Raw genomic sequence first — 21896 nt, 5'->3', positions numbered from 1 at the left:
GCACAAAAACTCAAATGTGAACTCTGAAGAAGTCTAATCTGATAAAAAATCAGCTTATCTCTTACCTTTTCATTTGAGTAGTAGTGCTTTCTTGGTTCAGTGGATGGAACAGATTGTCGAACATACGTGTGCAGGAACTAGAGCCTTTGTCGTCGTCTCAGCCAGATTCCTCTTTGCCTCAACTCAAGAGACTGCATTGCAAGTTACAATTTTCTTAAAAAGAAAAAGTATCCTAATAGTGCAATGCTACTCCTTAGTGATTGAACAAGTGCCTTTGGAGCCAACATTTTGACAGAGGCACTTCTCATTGAATGAAGATGTCATCTGAAGTGCAAGCAAACTAAGTGGTGTGCAACTGTCAAAAAAACAAAGCCAGTGAGGCCCTTATGGTAATCCATTGTTAGATTACTAGATGAGGTTCTGTCTGCTTTTGCGCATCTTGCAAAAAGAGACGCACGTGCGACGGTATTGCCGGCTTTTGAGCAACCGCCTGTAAACAAAGTAATCACACACCCATAAGGAAGAGCCAAGCAGGCAACACCTCGCGCTGACACTTTGAGTGGTAAGAAATAAGATATAAATCAGTTTTCCAGACGCTGATAACTCTAAACGACATATGCGAAAATGCAGGTTATAAAGTGCGCGAGCATAAGTACACAGCACGAAAATAGGTGGAGCTGAAATACTCCTGGAGTGTACCACAAGGGCAGCCACCATAGTGTGAAGCAGAAAATCAGTTTTGGTGTAAGCCAAGGGGCAGCAGCAGATTTAAGAATTTTTTCTAGAATTTGCGGAAAATTGCAGCACCTCCGGAGTGACACTAGGTGAAAGTTCATTCTGCAAGGACGCATTGTTTCAAAAGTTTGGTCACTGCCGTATATGTACAGCCATGATCACTTGGGATTTCTTTTCACTGGCATGTACGGTGATAACCCTCAAAGGGTCAAAACGTACTTTCTCCAAAAAGGAGCAGAACATTTTTTTCTTGAAGAGCTCCAAATTGCAGTTAGAATTCAGCATAAGCTTTTATTCAAAATTGGTTCAATTCGAAGCCAATACTGAAGACGCTGGTTGTAGAAAAAGAATGTTTTTTCATACACAAGCTAACAAAAACAGGTAATGCATTAACCCCCTTAACTGCCATGACAAGTTAGAAAAAAATTTTTTTTTGAAGTGCCAAAAGACATATTGGTGAAAGTCATTGTGTATTATTTTCTTGTTAAAATTATAAGAAACTGAACACCTACGCATGTGACAAAATTGTCAAAACTTCAGGATAAGTTAACTCGCAATTGGCAGTTAAAGGGCCCCTCGCCAGGCCCCATAGTAAATTTTGGTTATACGTTGGAAGTTGTTACATGTCCTCTAGGGAGTGTTCTACCACAAAAATTTTTCAAATCTGCTCATTAATAGCCAAGATAGAAATATTCCACTGGCGCGAACCCAAGATTTCAGGAGGCAAGCTTCACCGCAAACATAAATGCTCTCTCCACTTGCCCCATCTAGCCTCCGCAAGCAAAATTCCTTCCCTGTGTTCTCCCATATCGGACCTCGAGTAATGCGCAACGCATACGTCACAGGCCCCACCTTCATTTTTTTTTTTTTCTCCTTGCTTTTTTGTGGCGCACTTCCGCTGACAGCGTCGTGTGTGAGCTGTAGTGATTGTTTCATTTCGCGCAGCACACAGTTTTGTGCGCTCTGCACGAGGACACCTGACTAGCGGTATAAGCCTGTGCTACACGAATACTGAGGCAGACACAAGCAAATCACAGAGCATGATCCCGCACTGGAACACGGTAGAAAACGACATAGTTTCGGTGTCTGCGCACACGACTGCACGACGCGGGAACAAGCAGACGAAACGGAAGTACATTTCTCTTGCTGCAGTGTGAAGTAAAACAAAAACATGCAGACATTCGGTTTGTACATTTTATAATTTCTCTAAGCTTTAATTCATCTATGCAAGCAACAAATCACACAAATAAAAGATGTTGCCTTGAATAATTAACGAAGTCACGTGTCATCACGAGCAACATGACAGTGCAAGCATGTGTATGTAGGCGCACTAGCACGGTTTCGTCATCCTCCGGTTTGTAGCACGGGGGCCGCAAGGAGAAGGGAAAACGGCATTCAGTTTCAAATTTCAGATCTTTCCACTGCGCATAGCGATGTAATACTTTGTGGACATGATCGTTATCGCACATTGTATGCTCTGCGCTTGTTGGCTCAAAATGGCCAGACCTGGTGAGGGGCCCTTTAAGGGGTGAAATGTTGACTTCGGAAAGAGCATTTATTCAAGCATTGGCACAACCCATTGGCTACTTGCCTCATACAGTCACTAGTCTTCGTTGTCGACATCACTGTAGTGTTTCAATTTTCAGCCTGTACTGCAGCTCAGCTTCTTTGTGAGAGAGTGCAATTAGAGGTCAGCATGTGGAAACACCCTGTCTGTTAGATAAAATGGCAATGTTTGGCTTGCAGTGGCTATGACAGCAGCTCACATTAGTTATGCCACGCTGTCTTGTTCTGCCAGGCACCAAGCAAAAGTGTAAGAGATGTGTGGTTCACTGTCCACGCTCTATCCTTGAATTGAAGCTGTCCTATGAGTTTTATATTGTACGGTCCTAGGGGGAAAAAAAAAACATATTTGCTTAGCTTCAAATAGAGGCAATGGCTTTTGCGTTGCTGGTACATTATTGAGGATATCATGTGTTATGCAGATATCTGTTTATGAAAGATTAATCAGCTGGCCTTCATTGTATATATGGGCTGTTTTGAGTGCTTAAATACAATTGTGATGTTCCCCCTTGTAGTAGGTAACCCTGTACGTAACACACATAAAGAGAAGTGCCTTGAGGTTTGACATGAATACTTCGTTGGGATAGCTTCAGGCAGAAGTCTCTTTGTTCAAAGATAAAATCACCCAAGCCCTCTGTACAGATGGTTAACCAATGAAGCTGAAACGTGTGGCCCTGGTGTTTATCACTGGGTTAATTTGGACGGTTCATTAAACGACAGCTTGGTAGGCTGCCGGATCCGCGGTATGCAGTTGCTGCTTGCATTCGGCTGCACGAGCCTGTTCTTGTGCCCGGGGTGCAGCATCGGAATGGCGCAGACGAGCTCGTTCCCAGTTCTGCTCATGGTGTTGCTGATTGAAAGCTGCCTGCTCCTCAGGCGTACATATGATGTGTGGCCTGCTCATTATGGAGCCAGAGAGAAACTTCTGCCCATGCGCTTGGCTGCGACGGAGAGCAACGATGGCACTACTGGTGCAGCCAATTGCGTGCCTCTCTCTCTCTCTCTCTCTCTTTCGCACATGCTCATGGGGTTGTGCTGGAGGAGTTATCGGTGAACAGGCGACAGATAGACGGACGAATCGGCTAGCCATATAAAGCTTCCCTGCAAAAATGATAGCCTTATGTGTTCTAGCAAGTAACACTTCTGAGCAATATGTCTTGCTAGGTAATTTAGTTTATATGTTCAGGATGGTGTTGAAAAAAAAATTATCCACTGTCCTGTTCAACGTGTGTATGTTCTGCTCTATTCTTTTTTTTTCTTCTTCTTTTTCTTCTAGATCCGGTACAAGGGAAAAAAACTGGATTGGTACAAGGCTACCTGGTTCAGAAAACAGAGGATAAAGAAGGTCTGTGAAGACTTGTTTATGTTGCAATATTCTTGTAGCACACATGCACATGCTGTAAAAACATAGTTTAGAGGTAGTGCCTGAATACTCTTGTCACCTATGGTGGGGCATGTAGAGATGTGTTCTCACTATAGGTTGAATGACTTGCTGTATCCGTTATCTGCTTCATTTCACCCAGAGTGGTGCCTTAGTGGCCATGACATTCTGCCACTCTGCGTAAGGTCATGGGCTTGTTCATGGCTGCTGTCCATCATTCTGTTATTGTTGCGTTGTGATGATAGCAGAATGCAAAAGTACCTGCGTACAAGGATTTAAGTGCACTTTAAAGAGCCCTAGTTAGTCAAAACCTTCAAGTACACACTCTCAAAGCCCAGATGTTGCTCTGGAACATGAAATTTCACCAGTTGTTGTTACTTTTATTTAAATATGTGTCGAACTTCACCTCATATCTCTTGCACTTTCAGTTATTTGGTAGACCAGGAACAGATGTGCCGAGTAGTGAGAACAAGGCAGCAAACAGGGTCACTTGGTTCTTGGTACATGATTGAAGCTTCATTGCACTTGTTGGATAATAAAAGACAGTATTTAACAAGTTCACAGAGCTATGGTGGTACTATATCTTTTCCAATTGTACAAGTGCACGGAAAATCTCAGCCATGCATGGCAGTGAATTTAGCCATTTTTTTTTTCCCTCTTCTGTTTCCCTTTACTTTATCATTTCTATACTTCAGTTAAAACTGCAGGTAACTTCCCCTATGCTTCCTTTGCTTCATTGTCTGTTGGCTTCATGTGGTTGTGTCTAACAAAAAATCAAGCCCTTTGGTTCCCATTATTCTAAATTTTATTACATTGTTTAAACCAAATAACAGTGTAAATTACGTTCCTACAATTCTTACATCCCTTGGATTTTCAGAAGTTTAGGATTCCATGGAAAGACTATGAGATGGATATAGGCAAAGTTTATTACTGTCTGTATTGATCGGATAGACGATACATAGTCAACCCACAGATTAATGCACGCATAAGAAGATGCAACAAATGGCAATCAGCAGTTGAAAGCCTTTATAATGAACCGCTTGAGGCCTCCAAAGCCGTTCATTATACTGGTCACTTCATTGTAAAGATTGCGCACTGTGCCACTCGTAATAGTGCCAGCGAAGCACGTCCTGCAAAAGAAAATTTTTATTTAACATAAATTCAAGAAATGCTGATAACCAATTGCACACTTCAGCTGACCAAGAAAGAAAGTGATGGCAGGCAAGGTATCAAACTGGAACTGAACCGAAAACTGGAAAAACACATTATATTACAGCGAAAGCTGTATATGACTAACCTTCTGTAGTTTTTTCGGTGTCCGGCAACAGAAAAAATTATCATGTGGGCCAATCCTTGTGACAGTGTAGAAAGGTTCCAAGCTCAATGGCACATACCCCTGTGAGCTCGAGAACCTGTAACGTGCCCCAGATCTATTCTTGTCACACGCGGGACCCAAAGAGGTACCAGGCACACGGCTAAAAACAGATGTGTTTGGAAAATTGTTTTGTAAAAATTTTTAAGAAGGACTTAAAAATTCTCGATGTCAACCGCGCAGACGTGCTAGCGCCACTGCGCTCGTCGTCGTATTTTTTTCACAGCTGGCTCCGTTGTGCAAAAAACTTTCACCGTCAGCAATGGCGGGAGCGTCGTCGTCTTCCACAGCTGGCTCCATTGCCGCTCATCATTCCAGCATAAATTCACTTTTGTCATCGTAATTGGGAAGTCATGTCTGCGGGGGTATGAGCCATTGATTAAGGCGGTGTAAGCTATACAACAGCTGCATTATCGATGGGGCATGCACGTATAGTTCATACACCCGAAGAACAACATGTGTATGAGGAGCGCTGGAGGGAACAGCAATGAGAATGTTAACAGCGCCGGCGCAAAACCATCACTGATGAAGGACGTTCCCACGACGCTGAATGAAAACGACAATCGCGAGCCCGGGCACTTACGTCTGAGGAACGACGCCAGACTCGCGATGCAAATGGCGACAGAGGTATCAGATGGACCGAGTGAACTTCAAAGGTGTGGATGCCAAGTTCCAACGAGACTTTCTGGATAAACATTTCGGATTTAGTTGCAGAGTGTACGGCCATCTGTGGTTCGAGAACGACCTGACGAGGATCGGAAATGTACGAAATGTGACTAATTGGGATCGTGCGCTACAGGTACTGTCCCGTACATTCCCACATAACCATTCCGCTCTGTGAAGATGGAATGGCAGTGAAAGCACTTTGCTTTTCGTTTGATAGCTTTGACTGTCCTCAGCTTTCGCTGCCATTCCATCTTCACAGAGTGGAATGGTTGTCATTTTTTTTGCTTTAACCAGAACTGAACCATGAGGGGTTCGCTTGCTGTACCCATACGCAGCCTTGCAGAAAGAGAGACCAGAGTCCTCAATTCAAAGAAGGATGTTTACTCACGCAACTTGAGTGCCTGTAGCTGGCCAGACAATGAAGGCAAACAAACAGAAAGCTGCCTCTTTGTTCTACCATTAAAGCTGATGCGCAAGGGGATACATTGATCAGCTTCAGCTATATGGCTCAATGCCATTTGCAGTCAGACATGCACATATTGCAGTTTCATTTCCTTTCGCTTGCACTCATTGATCAGCAAGTCGCCAGTAAGCGCTGTGCCTGAGCCAATATCAAGAAGAGCAGGAACAATCTTTCCAACAGTCTTAATGCTCATCCTGGGTTCTATTGTTAGAGCAGGTGTAACATGACACACGGTAGGAATGCAACTGGTCCGCCCTCTTGACAGCCTTGTTGCCTGATATCGGCCGTGCATCGTGACAACCTACCAGAGTTCAGTGTTGCCGACTTTGCCCGTCTTTTTAAAGGGACCCTGAAACGCTTTTGACGATTTTCTACAAACGTACTGAGTCGCTAGAGTAGGTCCTTCTGATCATTAATTGACACATCTAAGTGCTCTGCGTAAAGCGTGTAATTTATTATAAGGTTTTAAAAATGCACATCGCTGCCGATCGCAGCGCACTGCTCGGCGGAATTTTAAGCCGCCCCTACCCATATGACCGAAATCACCCACATGACGTCAGTGGGGCGAGCTATCCGATTGGCTGACCAGGGCGCGTGATCGATAATTTTTCCAACTTTATGGTAAACAAATGATCTTCGTAATAGTTGGAATGTTAGTTAATTTGTTTTTATAAAGAGAAAGTAGCAGAAAGAGAATGCACAAGAACAATTTTTCAGTACACTTAAGCACTTCCGGCACACAGCAAGTGTCGTCTGCTTGTGTTACAACGTACTCCATTTTGACGAGAGCTCCGCGGTCAGAGTTGGTCTCGGTCTTTTCGCGAGCACTATCATTCGACTTTGTTGCATTGTGGACTGCAAACGTAGCGACTGGCAATATGTCAAGCTGCGACATCGTGTCCCTCTGCAGGGCAGCGTACGAGCGAACTGGCTGCGGCGCATCGGACTGCCGCTATCCGATCGGCGCCAGGATTTGCACGTTTGTGGCCGTCACTTTACACCGGAAGATTACTAACGCACTAGCGTTATTAGGGCAAACGTAAGCGCAAGGGGACAGGGTCTGGCCGCTTGACTGTGCCGTAACGGGATGAGCCGAGATGAGCAGAAGGGCAAAGGTGAATGGTCTGCACGGTGCAGCCACCTGCTGGCATAGTGCTCAACCATACACAGTAGCAGCAACGAAGCGTATTCTTTTTTGCTGCTGGTGCGTATTTTTCGCAGGAGTGTAATCATCAACACGTTGTTTTTATAAATGTTTAAAATGTTTTACACTTGGTTAGAGCAATATTAGCGCTTTGTTTGGCTGGTTAAGCGCTGCGTCAACAAGTGTCTGGACCGTGCAGACCGATCAGGCTGCTCACGTACGTCTGCGCCAAAGTTCCTTCATCAGCTTGAGTTTATGCCTCCAGTCATTTGCCGATATGACCAGCCTGCCTGTGGCTAACGGAATACGAGACACGTTCGGCGCTACGACAGAATGCTCGCAACGCACGCTGCTTCGATAGCTCTCGCTTGGGGTCGACAGCCAAGCGGCTAGCGGAGAGGTTTCGCGCGGGCAGGGGCGGGCTTCAAAACAACCGGAAGTGGACGATGTGACGTCGCATCATGACGCAGGACCAGTGAAGGCGGAGCTTAGCCCCGCTCGCTCAGCAAACGAGTTGAGGAGGAAAAGCATGGCTGGGGAGGAGGGTAACTTCTAATCGCTTGTAGCTCCATTAATACGTAACGCTTCACTTAAATTGTGGTGCGAATGTTCTACTTAAGCTGTACCCTACGCGTCTACAAAATTTGTCCGAACCGTTTCAGGGGCCCTTTAAGGCCAATTCTCTACCGAAGGCCTCTACTGGCGCAGCATTGGCACTACGCATGACTTGGCTGACCGCTGTTTAAATGTATTTTCTGCTCTTGGAAATTCTGCCTATTGTGTGGGCCTGTACTTTGGCATCTAAACACCAGAAGCCTCCCGGTGTCAAACCCATTATGGGAGGCTTTTCCAGTTTTGGTATTGGAAAGGCTCTGGAAAGGCTTTGGTTAAATGGACCAGACTGGGGGCCCTGCTGACTGGCTTGAGTATAGGGTGAACGGTATTCTCCCTGCTGTTGCTCGGACTGTTCCCAGTGAAGTCGGCCGTGGCCTGGTAAGGGGTCTTCAGGCGCGACACGTAACGCTTGGCTGTAGGCAAAGATGTCCAGTGTCTGTGGAGAACAGACCGACGCAACAATGTGACTCGCCTCAACATGCAGGGAGGGACGGGCAATGGGAACTGACCAAGCCAGTGATGGTTATAGGGCAGCATTTGGCAGCAGCGGGGGCACGTAGTTGCTCTCAGCTAGCAGGGCGTCTTGAATTTTGTGTGCTACACATGCAGTTCGCACAAGGGCCTCGAATGCATGCTCATACAAAAATGGTCTAAACCTGGAGTCACTCTGTTGGGTGACCCAAGCAACTTTGTCATGCTCAGGCACATTTGGTGCCAGTTTGGCCCAAACTACAGCTGTTACACATCGCATTAATACCGACGACGCCCCTCCTATTCATTGCCGCCCGTATCGAGTGTCACCGGCTGAGCATCAAGTTATTCACGCAGAAGTTCGCAAAATGCTTGCCAAGAACATTATTGAACCGTCATGTAGTCCATGGGCGTCACCTGTTGTACTGGTAAAAAGGAAGGATGGCTCATGTTGCCTTTGCATGGATTATCGGCACCTTAACAGCGTTACCAAAAAGGACGTGTATCCCCTACCTCGGATTGATGACGTCCTTGACTGCCTCCACTGTGCTCGCTATTTCTCCTCTATTGACCTTCGCTCCGGCTACTGGCAGATTGCCGTGGATGATCTCGACCACGAGAAGACGGCTTTTGTAACACCCGACGGTCTTTATCAGTTCAAAGTGATGCCGTTTGGTCTATGTAACGCTCCTGCCACTTTGTAACGCATGATGGACTCCCTTCTTTACAGTTTCAACTGTCCTGTGCTACTTGGATGACGTTATAGTATTCTGCCCAACGTTCGCTACGCACCTTGAGCGCCTCTTGCAGTCCTGGACGTTTTTGTCGAGCCGGTCTGCAACTCAACACATTGAAGTGCCAATTCAGCTGTCGCCAAATTACCGTCCTTGGACATCTTGTTGACGCAAACGGAGTGCAACTGGACCTAGTCAAGATCCATGCTGTTATGCACTTCCCTGTTCTGAAGTGTGTCAAGGATGTATGCAGCTTCATCGCCCTTTGTTCGTACTTCCGCTGTTTCGTCAAAAATTTCGCGGCCATAGCACGACCACTAACCGAGCTTTTGAAAAAAGACGGCCCTTTCTAGTGAGGCGATAACAAGGCCTCTGCATTCTCACATGTAATCGACCTTCTCACAACGCCTCCCGTTCTGGCCCATTTCGATCTTTCTGCGCCTACCGAAGTTCGTACTAACCTCCAAGACCTCCAAGCTTTAGCCACATCGGCTAATACTGGTAGAATGCATTGATCATATGCCTTTCTTTTCAAGGATATCGGTAAGCTGCCAGTCATGACTTGAGAGTGCCTACCATTGTGCTGCAACCTATTTTGTTTGCCTGAAAATTTTCTCATGATTCAGGTGCCTTGCGCACACTAATATAATGCTTGTATGAATTCAGTGTGGAAGAACAATAAAAACAAAACTTTAGTGAGCACAGCATGTGTGTCGTTCTCTACAGTTCAGTCACATCTAAACATTGTTTGCTCTGTTCTATTTAACCTCATGAAAGCAAAATCCCGCTACAACGAAATTCTCACAACAAAATATTTTCTTACTCCCTGCGAACACCCATAGCATTCAATGCATTTTGTACCTCAATGAAATTTGCTAGAACGTAACCTCGCATATTGCCTACCCGCACAAGGCTACCAGGCTCCAAAATGTGCTCAAATGCAATTATTTTGCACTAAAGTTGCATAAAATACCACCACATTGCACTTGCATGGGCGCCGCCATTTTTGTTTACAAAACCAACCAAGCAGCAGAAGTGATCGCATGCGCTGAAAACACGTCGTAACCGCCGTCTTGTTTGTTGATCGCCCGTATGAAGCGGCACGCATGTTGTTACCGACAGGTGACGATGGTTTTTGCACACCTAGTGCAGTGCATAATGTGTGCCTCGGTGAGAAAAATGCAGCAAAAACAAAGAAATTCACGTCCCACTGATGTGGAATTGTTTATGGCGCTTGATATGGCAATTGCAGCATAGAGTGCCTCGCATCGGGCCAGAATTGAGCAATCGCTGGGAATACACATCCCTTGCTTTAAGAACTCGTTTTGGTGCCACCCGACAAGCATCGCGTGTGGATTTGGCGCTGGGCGCAGATTTGCGTGGAAGGGCCGTAATCTTGATTGATTGCCTTCGGGTATGCACGATACGATCACTTTCGTGCTCGGCACCGGAGGCGGCAGTGCCTACGGGCACTTACGGTTAACAGCATGCGCTAGGGAAATGCTGCTGCATGCGTGGAGCACTCTTGCGGTGCATCCGGTGCTGAGTTATGCAAAATCTCGCAAAGTGATTGTATCTCGGAAAGCAGTTGACTGAGAATATGGCAGTGCTGTTACTGCTTATCGATGCATGCGGTGCACTTTGTACTGTCGGTAATGCAGTTCTATATCCTTGAGTAAAGCTTGCCCAAGTAGGCTAATTGAATTTTGACAGTAAAGTTTCCTTCTGTGACGCATTACCTATCTGTGCTGTATTTTGCAACAACGAAATTCTTGCAAAAATGAATTTTTTCACATTCCCCACCTGTTTCATTATTGCGAGATTCAACTGTAGCTGTTTTTGTTTTTATGGCATTCAAATTTTTAATCAGCAATTCTAATTCAAATGCATATTGATTTGGCATGCAGGATGACAGGGAAAATAATGTTGGGGCCAAGACTCCTACCGGAGAGAAGACAAAGTCTGGGTAAATTTTTTTTCAACTCATCATGCAGCCTTAAATGTGTGAGCTGCACAGGAAAGAAATTTACTAATGTATGCTTTCTTCTTGTTTTCATAGGATTGTTATCAAGAAGCCTTGTAAGTTCTTTTATCAATATATATAGTTTATTCAAATTTTGAACGTAGCAGCATTTCTGTAGCAACCTTGCACTAATATAGTCAAATCTCATTAATTGGAACACGCTTAATTTGAACTTCTAGTTTATTCGAACTGATCCCATGGTCCCATGAAAGTTAGGTGTATTCCAGTCGGCAAAAACGCCCAATAATTCAAACGCACAAGCATTTGTGACGGTTAATTCGATCATACCGCGCTCCCACAATGCTCTCATCAACGCGCTAAATCACACAGTGGCACTGCTGAACAGCAATGCTCTGACCCCACCTTAGAGAAAAGGCACCCCTCAATGCCACGTGCGGAAAAAAAAAGGAAAAAAAAAAACAGGGTGAAAATTTTATTCTCCCTCAAATGGCAAGGTCACGATTTCTGCGTTGCGCCGTAATGCCCTAGCCACACTTGTGGCAAAACGCGCGCCACGGGAGGGACCGGTCCTGGGCTGATTTTTCTAGGCTCGCTGCGAGCGGAGGAGACGAATAAAAGTGGCCCCTACAATAACGTACGCACATGAAACTGGTATCATGCAGATCCGCCCGACCGCTCTGTTCGTACTAGCGGGTGGTTTAGCCAGACCGCTTGTTTCGCACTAATGTCTGCTCCCGTCCGCTCGCGCTTGTCTTGGTTGGCTTGGTTAGTCTCGTTCGTGTGCTTCTTTTTTTTTATTTTTTTACAGTGACTGGTCTAAATTGAGATTCCCCGATGGAAAGGTTGTTGGAGACAGTGCGCCATATCCGATTCTGTACGACAAAACAGACCCTGAATACAAGGACGCGAAGGCGACACCCAGTACCTCATTCTCCTTGTCTTTTGAACACGGCGACGCCACAACAGAAGGGAGCAACATGATTATGATCAGTGGCAATGACTTTGTCATCTTGATAAGACATGACTCGCGCAATAAAAACAGCGCTAAACGACGGGACGAGTGAAGGGACACAGACACAGTCCCTTCACTCGTCCCGTCGTTTAGCGCTGTTTTTATTGCTCGTAATCATGAACCAACCAGCCCAAATGCGTACTCTTTTACATGACTCGCGTTAAGAATGCAGGGTGAAGAACGTAAACACAGCGCCAATCTATCAGCAGACAAAGGAAAAAAACGCAATCACGCAGGGGGAAGCAACAGCAACTCTGCTGCTTCTGTGGCAGATGTAATTAGCACCATCCAGCAAGATGGTGCGAAAGCAAATCCGCTTCCCTCCCGCCCTTCCTCGCAACTACGCTCGCCCTCCCTCAACTCTCTCGTAACTCCTTCACCTTCAACGGTCTCCGCGCGCACCCGCCTCCATGCTGGCGCCGCCAGCCCAGCCGGCCCGGCCTCTCCCATCATCGGGAACCGAGCGTTGGTGGGCTTAGGCAGTTTTGTGGTTTTTGCTGGCTGTGTGCTTGCACGCCGCTATATTTCATGACTAACACCGTTCGGCCGTTGTGCTATGGTGCATGGATACTTCGAGAACAAGTCCTTCTTTTATTTCAAACAAATTTTTGGGCTTCTTCGAGTTTGAATTATCGAGATTTGACTGTGCATTGTGCACTTAAAATCAAAAATACGCATTGTCGCAAATGTCGCATTGCTTTTCTTGTGTGCTTGAACTTGCAAAACATTGCTACATTTGATAGGTCACATAGTCGGGTGTGAATATTAGAAATGCTCATTTTTATTGTGCCTGACAGTGTTTGTTGTTTTGTTAGTGGCCTACCAGAATGCACCAGGGCAGCCAGCACCAAAGGAGACTCTTATTCTAAGTCATGGAGCCCTTGGGACTCGCAATGTTGATTGGTATGCTTTTCATTAGACAGTTCGATATTCTGTTGCCCTCTTGATTTACTTCAGAGTTAGATTTCTTGGATTTGATTTTTTTTTCTTTCTTTCAGTGATTTGAACACCCTGGTCATCTCCACGCCATTTAGTGTTCTGGACCGGATTCAACCATTCACATTGACAATATCTACAAATTGCTTGCTGCTTATTGTTAGTATATTTTTTTCACTATTGATTGCGGGAATGGTTAAACCGATCAGGGTTGTTCATTCATATTGACATGTCCAGATTTTTTGTTTGTTTGTGTATTTACACAACTGATTTATATTGTTGCACGTATTGTCTGATATTATTTGTCTACTGTAGGGCATGACTAAAAATTTTTTTGCAGCACAGTACTGTAGACATTTATTGTGCCCTACCAGTAAATTGAACATCATTTATGTTATAATTATTGAAATGTTACATTGGCATGAAGTATACCATGCCAATTTATTTTTCGGTTGAAGAATCTTGGCATTCCTTCTTTTTTTTTTGCGATAGCAATTATATGGACGCTTCAGGCTGCATTTCTGCCGGCTGCATCGCCGTGAGGTTCCGTATGAAGTCCAAGCGGGATAAAATCATTGCCGCGTGCTGCATGTGCGAGTGAAAGCATGCAAGGGTGAGCCAGTGATCACGGCTCAATCTCGTGCACGCAACGGAGGATAGTGGAGAGGAAGTGCACCGCCTTTCGTTGCGCGCAAGGCTTCAGGTGGAGGGAGGGAGGAGGTAGAGGGAGAAAGGGGGTTCTACTCTGGGCAGCCCGGGTGGCCATGCGTGCCCGGCCAGACCACTGTATCATGAAAACTATCCAGCACTGCCAGGTTTGTCGATTTCTCTCCAAACTGGCTATTTTTGAGGCTCCTGGCGAGCGAAAATTAGACTTGGCGACTTGGCTACTTTCTGGCTACTTTTGGCACTAGCAATTATTATAGGTAGTGTCGTAATCACACTTCCCCCGTCGCCAACGGCCCCCTCCAACGACAGCCCCAAACGACAGATCTTGTAGGCCATCCTTTTGTGTCTTGCAAGCTTTAAAAGCAAATTCAGTAGTTGAAAATATATCATAGCCGCCATATAGTCAGTGGGCCTATTTGACTTATCCTGGGCCGTCCTGTACTACCCGAGATGTTTCATATGCAGTACTAGTTGGCTGAAATCAGCATTTCGAGCAGTGCGGGACTGTCGTGGATGGATAGTTCAACAGGCCCAAGCAGCTCCTTCTGAGTAAAAGGAATTAACGAATCTTAAAGGTAATGCTTTTGCTCCCTTCATACGACGGAAGGTGGTGTCCCGATACCACCCCCAGCGACGGTACCTCTATAGAGAATCTCTAAGACCATAGTTCTTGGTGCCAGAAACAGCTGCGACAATCGAAAGCTCATCATGACAGCCATTACATTACAGGCATCAATGTCTATGCGACTATGCAACTGCATACCAGGGAGAGAAGTGTGTGACGTCATACAGTTCGCACGCGAACATTTGAAGTGAAGTCATAGTGGTGCAAGGATGGCATGCAGCGAGTTTATTGAACTGAAACTGGCGTCACCACTTCGGCTATGGGAAAGCACGAAAGTGGGCAGCAAAAAATTATCAATGAACATCAGCTGGTCATTGTGGTAAATTATGACACAATAATATGCAATAACATTTGTTTTGTTCTGTTATTTTTGTTTGCCATTAGTAAAACAACTACAAGTCTTTTTTGTTTTCTTCATTATTATCACGTCAAAAATTGGCGATTGTTGGTTTGTGGCAATGTGGCTACTTTTTTTGGCTACCAGTTAAAGCTTTTCCCACGGTTGGCGACTTTCTTGGCTACTTTTCGGAATTTTTTGGCTACTTTTTCTCCGAAAGACCTGGCAACTTTGAAGCCATCTGCGACGGATACAGAGTCTGCGCTACGCTGTGTTTTCGCCTCTTAGTTCACGTTGATGTGAGCGGCTGCATGAAGGTCAATTCGCTGGCTGCAGCATTTTGACAGCAAGTTCTTGCGGTAATCGAGTGAGATACATTCATGTTTGCTTGCGCACGCGTGACACTATGCTTGTTAATTTATTAGCATGCCTATGTTTACAAGTTTATACGGCTGATAAAACTACTATCGTTACTTCGTAAAGCTGTCCTCTAATTTGCTATCATAATTGATGCTTCGTCTTTTGAATGTAACTGCAGCTTTTTTCCCATGATTGCAGTATATTAAGAACAATTCTTATGGACAGCGCCTATTTTTTTTTTTCTTTTTCTTTGTTGCAGGACTTTCACTGCCACTTGACTGAGAGTGAAGTGGTTGGTTACCTTGGCGGAACATGGGACATTGCTGCACATAGTGAGTTATGCAGCTGTAGCTTTTGGTAAAAAGATTAAATATAGGCTGCTCTTTTTATCTGCACCAAAATTTTTAAAGATTCCTGTGGCAGGTAGCAGAATTCTAACCCTTTATTGTAGAGTGTTGCCTACGGGCAACATACCAGAAAAATACGTTTTTCTTGCTGAGTTTCAGTATTCAGTACTAAGTTTCTGGCTAAATACCTTTGGTCAACACTGAATGACAGGCAGCAAGCATCCTTTGTTGGTTTAGTGCATGAATGCTGAACAAGGAAAGAGTTTGGCACGTGACTCACTGTCTTTTGAAAGCAAGGTTTAGAGGAGACAGGCTGATGCAAGATATCCAGCTGTGGTGGTGTAAAGCAAATGTGATGTACACCTATGGTTTACATATGATGAGAGCTGTCTATACAAAATGAAAACGAAGCCTTAGGTAGCTTGGGGTGAAGCCTACTACCAGTTTCCTGCCTGGGGTTCTCCCCCAATTTCTGAAAAAAAATTTCCGAAAAAAAAAATTTTTCTTTTTGTTGATTAAGCTTATTCTGTGTGTTTTGCACATTTAGATACAAAATCCAAATATTTCTGGGCATTTATATGTCTTGTCATTAAAGGGTTAAACCAATCGATCGGGCGGACCTTACCTCCGCAAGCAATCAAATGTGTGATTGACAAATTAACAAAATTTCACTGATTAAGTTTTTTACTAATCATTTACGGCATGTATTGTAATTTGCAAACTGTAGCTAGGGAGTTTGCAAGGCATATAGACTTGGCACCAATTCTAAGCATGGTACCAGTTTCGAGGAATGTGCCATCCAACTTGCGGTAAAAATGCACCGTTGTTCCACTTACTTTTTTAAGAAAATGCTGTGTTGTGCATTGAAGCGCAAAAGTAACTGGAGTACCTCTGTATTTTATCGCACACTTCGAAAATTAATATCTTGAAACTGAGGTCATGGTGAGTATTCATTCCAAGTGTATATGGCTTGCGAACTGACCTGCTACAATTTGTAAATTTAAATGTGTGCAGTAAAGTAACTAATAAATAAGTTCACTGGTGCAGTTATGTTAAATATTCAATCAAGTATTTTTTATTTCTTGTAGAAGCAATGTCTGCCTCAAGTAATTTAATTCAATAGCAGGAATGGTGCTATCTCTGCCTCAAGTAATTTTTTAAAATTTGGTGCAGCTAAAAAAAATGCTTGGTATATATTACACGTGTAGTAAGAAAATGGCTTTGCATGAAGCCTGTACGCACGTTACAGCATGGAAGACGTTTTTCAGTCAGAAGTGCACTATCACTGGCTTGTTTTCATTGTTTCACTTAAAGGGACACTAAAGGCAAATACTAAGTCGAGCTAAAGTGATAGATTAATGCTTGAGAATCTCTGAGGCGTCAATATTTTCGCAAACAGAGCCTTAATAATTGAGAAATTGAGGTAAATGCAGGACATGATTAGAGACTCCGCCAGACATTCAAGCACTTGCCTGATGACGAAAGTAATCCTCAGGTAAATTCTGTCTCTAGTACTCAACTACTCATTGCGAAAAACATCCTTCTATTGTACAATAAGATGAAATAAAATGCTACACGTCCAGTTCTGTTTAATTTTTAGAAAAAGAAAGAACTTTGAAATACCCTTGACAGCGACGCGGGCGGTCAAAAGGTTTTGTTTTTGCTCGACTCTGCGCCGCCCACACTTTCGTGTCTCAATAGTTTCCTTGGCGTGTAGTGACGTGCTGGTTTTGCTGGCTCGTGAAACTCTCACAAACTGCAAGTAGCAGAGAATTCAACTTCCATGTGATGTCGCGGGATGCCCGATGGTCTACGCCACTTGACCAAAAAGCAGCTGCAGCGGCGAATCCACCGCTCTGTATTGGCTCAGTACTGCCATCTGTCAAGCGCTGTTTTACTCACCAACGGCAGCTAACAGTAGTGATGGTGTATGCAACATCACCACTCCCCGGTTGGGTGGTGGGAGATCTTAATTTTGAAAAAGGTATTCGCACCCTTCAGATGCAATTTTCTTGTAAACGAAGTCTTTTCTTGACACGAAACAAGCATTGTGAGGTTTCTAGAATGGCATTTAGACAGTCCACATCGACTTAGTATTTGCCTTTAGTGTTCCCTTAACCATAGACCCTCAATGAATCATAGTGTGAACTACAACTTCTGTCCATTGTGGTGTTCAGCTAGACATTCGCTTGAGCACTGGGTAAAAAATTCGACAAGCCATGGCAGGTGAACCATTGTTCAAAGGCTTAAAAGATATCTTCAGTAAGGAAAGTCTTGCATTCAATTCTTACATGTCATTGCCTATTCACGTGGTTTTATTTGATAAGTATGTCATCTTGTTTAAATCCTTTAACTTCGTTGTGCGCCATGTGCTGAAAATAAATGTTCAATGTTTTGTATTTGTATTGCATGAAGCAGAAAAGATGTTAACATGTCTAGCATAAAGCCTAAGAGATGTCTTGTTATTTGTGCGTTTATAATGTGAGCACTGGCATTCTCTTCCATTCAGACCTCTCCATATTGCAAGCGTTCCCATGTAGAGGGAGACTCGGGGACAAGGAGGCTGCTCCAGCCATAGAGGAAGAGGTACAGTAAATGCTTAAAAGTGTTTCACTTTGTTTCTCGGAGAGGCTCTGGGCTACTCATAGAGTTAGTATTCATGATTGCATCACTTCACCATGACTGTTCTCAGATTCGCGAGTCACTTGAGCAACGCCATCTCACCGTTGTGGGTTGGTACCACAGTCACCCAAAATCTCCACCACAGCCAAGCTTACGAGACTGCAACTCCCAGCTGGACTACCAGATCACTATGAAGGGTGAAAGTGATTCTTCATATACACCATGCGTTGGCCTCATATGCTGTAAGTGCGCCTTGAATTTTTATTGGTAGTGGTGTTGCAGCAGGCGGGATTAGCCCGGCATGCATTTATTATTGTTAAGGGTGCTGAATGTTGATCAACTGTGTGTCTCAGAGGAAGGCAATCAACAGACGTAGACCTCCTTTCCTTCATCTTAAAACTTTTTGTGCGCAAACAGGGACGAAGAAGAGGGGCAACACAAGGACGAAAGCGCTCGTCCTGGTGTTGCCCCTCTTCTTCGTCCCTGTTTGTTTGCGCACAAAAAGTTTTAAAATGAATCTGTTCCAACTAGGCCGACTCGCAGTTATGCTCCTTTCCTTGTTGCTCGTGGTCAAAAGGAAGCACTACATCTTGAAAGCTGGCGTATGGAAAACATTTATTCTCTAGGCCATTAAGCAAATAGCTTTCCACATTGAACTGCAGATGCAAACAGACAAAGTGCTCCACATTGCCAAGCTCACCACATAAGGCGCATAGTAGGGAAGCGGATCATGCAGTATTTAAAACTAGGTGAAGCTTGTTCTAAAATACAATAGGGTAGCCTCGTTGTGAGCAAGTTGTTTAATTGCTAGCTGTTTGAGCAAGACCAAATAAGTGGGGGCCATTACATGCTGGCCTGTTTGGGGCACCAAAAGAATGAAAGTTGGACAGAGCAAACACATCTTGCACTTGTCCAGTTTGTTGTCTTTTCTTGCTGTGCTTAAAAAGAAAGTCCCAATGCCAGCTACTCTAAGAAGCACCATTTCTGCTTGTCGTTCACTTTTGTGATAGACGTATCATTTAATGTTTTAAAAACTAGAAAAGAAAAGCATGTGAAGTTGGTTCAAGTGATTTGTGTGGATAATTATTGTTACTTTCATTAATTTGACACTATTACCATATTTGCACAAACACTGCTATATTATTACTATTACTACTAGTGCTGCTAGTACCACTGTATTTGCCAGTTTGGCAACTGCCGTATCCCTTGTGGGTTTATAAAATGTTTAGGTGCTTTCAAGGTGCATTGCATACAATGCAGACAATTTTATTCCTGTTGCTAATATAGAAGGGAAACATCCAGCTGTTTATTTTACATACAGGCCTGCTGCAATAGCTCAGTGGCTAAGGCTGCCTGCTTCTGAGCACACAGTCATGGGCACAATTGAAAATGCTAAAGCAGGATAACAAGAATGGCAGGTTATGGGTTAAAGGTCAAAGTTTATTTAGTTCCCTAATGTTTAAGAGGAACTCAAGGCTCAAGGCTAAATTTTATTCTCTGACAGAACCTTGACCCTCTCTGCAGATATGGCACACACAGCTCGGTTACATTCTACGTTATACATGCATGTGCAACTTTCCACAATGCTGTAAAAAAGTAATGCACAAGGAGTGTTTATAACCATAAGAAGTGTGAGAAAAAGCAGTTTGACATATAATAGTGTAATAATAAGGAGTGGCACCAAAACACATTAGGAGAAAAAAATAACACTTCCTCCTCAGAGCAAAAAATAAAGGTTTAAAAAAATCATGGCATAGTAAACAGAAGTGAAAGGCAAGTGTGCAATTTATGGGCATGTAAAATGTCATAGGTGGCATCAAACAGTTCATCCACTGAATGGGCAAACATAACTCTTACCCTTTCCGTGTCGGGCTTTTTCTTGGATAGTATCAAATGAACACAACAGTTTATTTTCAGTTATGCAGAAGGAAGAAAAATGACACGGATAATGGCAAATGCACTCTTAGTATGTTTCTGTCTTCATTTTCCATCTCCTACCTAGTTTTGTTCTGATGCACACTGTTAAGGCTGCCACCACTTACGGGGACAGGGTTTTGGCAACCTTCAACAGCACCTGCTTGGAGCTCAAACCAGCTTGACCTTCGGAGAGGGTTTGGCAGGGAAGACGAGATGATGTAAAAACAAATACCAGAAGTTTAATACATCATTACAAGTGAGCGGTGCGCTCCAAGACAAAAATACAGAAGTATTCAGCCTGCATCCTTCTGCACACAAGGGCAGAGAAGAAGTGTCTCCACGTGGCACCTCGCTGGTTTTCTTATACCCTCCACCATCTGGGCAAGCTCATTCTCTCTTGCTCCCTGGTAGAGGGGCTTGTCAGCACATGTGGGGTCAACCCACACAGAGGAATACAGAAAGAAACCACTCCCTGGCGTAGAGGGGGTGAACGTAGGTCATGTCGGGTCAATGCACACAGAGGAGTATGGAGAGAAACCACTCCCCATAACAGACTGCCTCGCCACTAAAGGAGATCCCCATGGACACTATGTGGCTCAGTTTTTCGAAGAGCAAGCGGGCCAACACTGCTCTCAAATGTTGCATATGCTCCGCCCATGATGCAGAATATATTGCGACGTCATCTAAGTAATCATCTGTCTTCGCAACACTTTGTCCATAAGGCTTGAGAAATGGTACAGTGAATTTTTCAAACAAACCTTAGGGCGGAACGTTCCTAATGGAGATATGACGGCGGCATACCTGCTAGCTTGCTCTGTGAGCAGAACCTGCCAGTTGCCTCGAGCTAGATCTAGTGTGGAAATGAATCGGGTCTACTAACTTTCTCGATGGCCTCTTTGATGTTTGGTATAGGATAAATCTTATCTTTAGTGATCACGTACAGCCTGTGGTAATGTACGTAAGAATGCGGATCCTTGCATAGCACCTCATTTAAGATCAAAGGCGAGCTGTATGTAATCCCTCTCACAATGCTTGATCACACCTAGAGTCAACATTTTTTCCACTTCCGCATCCATAATCTCATGTTGGTGCATTGATACTCGATAAGCCTTTGACTGTACTAGCTCCAAAGAAGTAAGCTCGATGTGATGTAAGAAGCGATGTCCTTCCTGGCTTATTTACAAATAAGTCCGGAAGCTCTTGCAGAATTTCCTGCAACTCTGTCACTTGTTCGGGCTCCAGCTGCACTGTAGAGACTAGTTCTCTAATTAGTTCTTCCCTAGCCTCTCTGTTAGTGACTGACACGAGCCCCAGGAACTCTACCGGAATCTCTTCGGGAACGTTTACCTGTCCAACACCTTCAGTTAAGTTGCTTCAGATGTTCCACAGGCTGGGGTCCTTGTTTTCTTTGGACTTAAGGCTGACTGTCTATCTGTAACAACCGCTGTAGGCCTTCCGACATAGGTGCTACAAACAAGTCTGGTGACTGCCTATCCAATAACTCGGCTGCGGCCACTACCAGGACCTCTGCCTGCGCGGATCCAAACTCCGGCATTTCCAGTGCAGTGGCATTCTCAATCTCCACTTTCTGAGATTTCGAACAGCCATCCACCTAAATTAGTGCTGTTTCCACAACTACTCTTGCATTTAACTCAGAAGCTCTTGATCTCGTTGGTGCTATTATGCTAGCCTCCCCAAACATTAGCGCTTTCCTGCACAGAATCTGATCCAACCTATTTAAGAACAGGTAAGGGCCTTACTGCCTTACTGCCTATACTGATGGACGACTTCAATGCCAGGATAGGCAAGAAGTAGGCTGGAGACAACTCAGTAGGGGAATATGGCATAGGTTCTATGAATAGCAGGGAAGAGTTATTATTTGCAGAACAGAATAATATGCGGATAATCAATACGTTCTTCCGCAAGCGGGATAGCCGAAAGTG

At 44.4% G+C, this 21896-nt stretch overlaps 1 protein-coding gene across 2 annotated transcripts in view; it reads left to right on the top strand.

Annotated features, from left to right (window-relative positions):
* The window catches only part of LOC135901263 (MPN domain-containing protein-like), a 59441-nt gene that overhangs the window by 19946 nt on the left and 17599 nt on the right, over positions 1-21896 (top strand). For both annotated transcript variants that reach the window (XM_065431008.2, XM_065431009.2), the window contains exons 4-11: positions 3575-3643; positions 11052-11110; positions 11204-11223; positions 12956-13043; positions 13139-13235; positions 15327-15399; positions 17924-18000; positions 18107-18278. In XM_065431008.2, coding sequence (XP_065287080.1) covers positions 3575-3643; positions 11052-11110; positions 11204-11223; positions 12956-13043; positions 13139-13235; positions 15327-15399; positions 17924-18000; positions 18107-18278 — 655 coding nt within the window. The remainder of the gene's footprint in view (positions 1-3574; positions 3644-11051; positions 11111-11203; positions 11224-12955; positions 13044-13138; positions 13236-15326; positions 15400-17923; positions 18001-18106; positions 18279-21896) is intronic.

Source organism: Dermacentor albipictus, chromosome 1 (genome assembly GCF_038994185.2).
Source record: "Dermacentor albipictus isolate Rhodes 1998 colony chromosome 1, USDA_Dalb.pri_finalv2, whole genome shotgun sequence".
Lineage (NCBI taxonomy): Eukaryota > Metazoa > Arthropoda > Arachnida > Ixodida > Ixodidae > Dermacentor > Dermacentor albipictus.
This window is presented reverse-complemented; position numbering and strand designations above follow the sequence as displayed.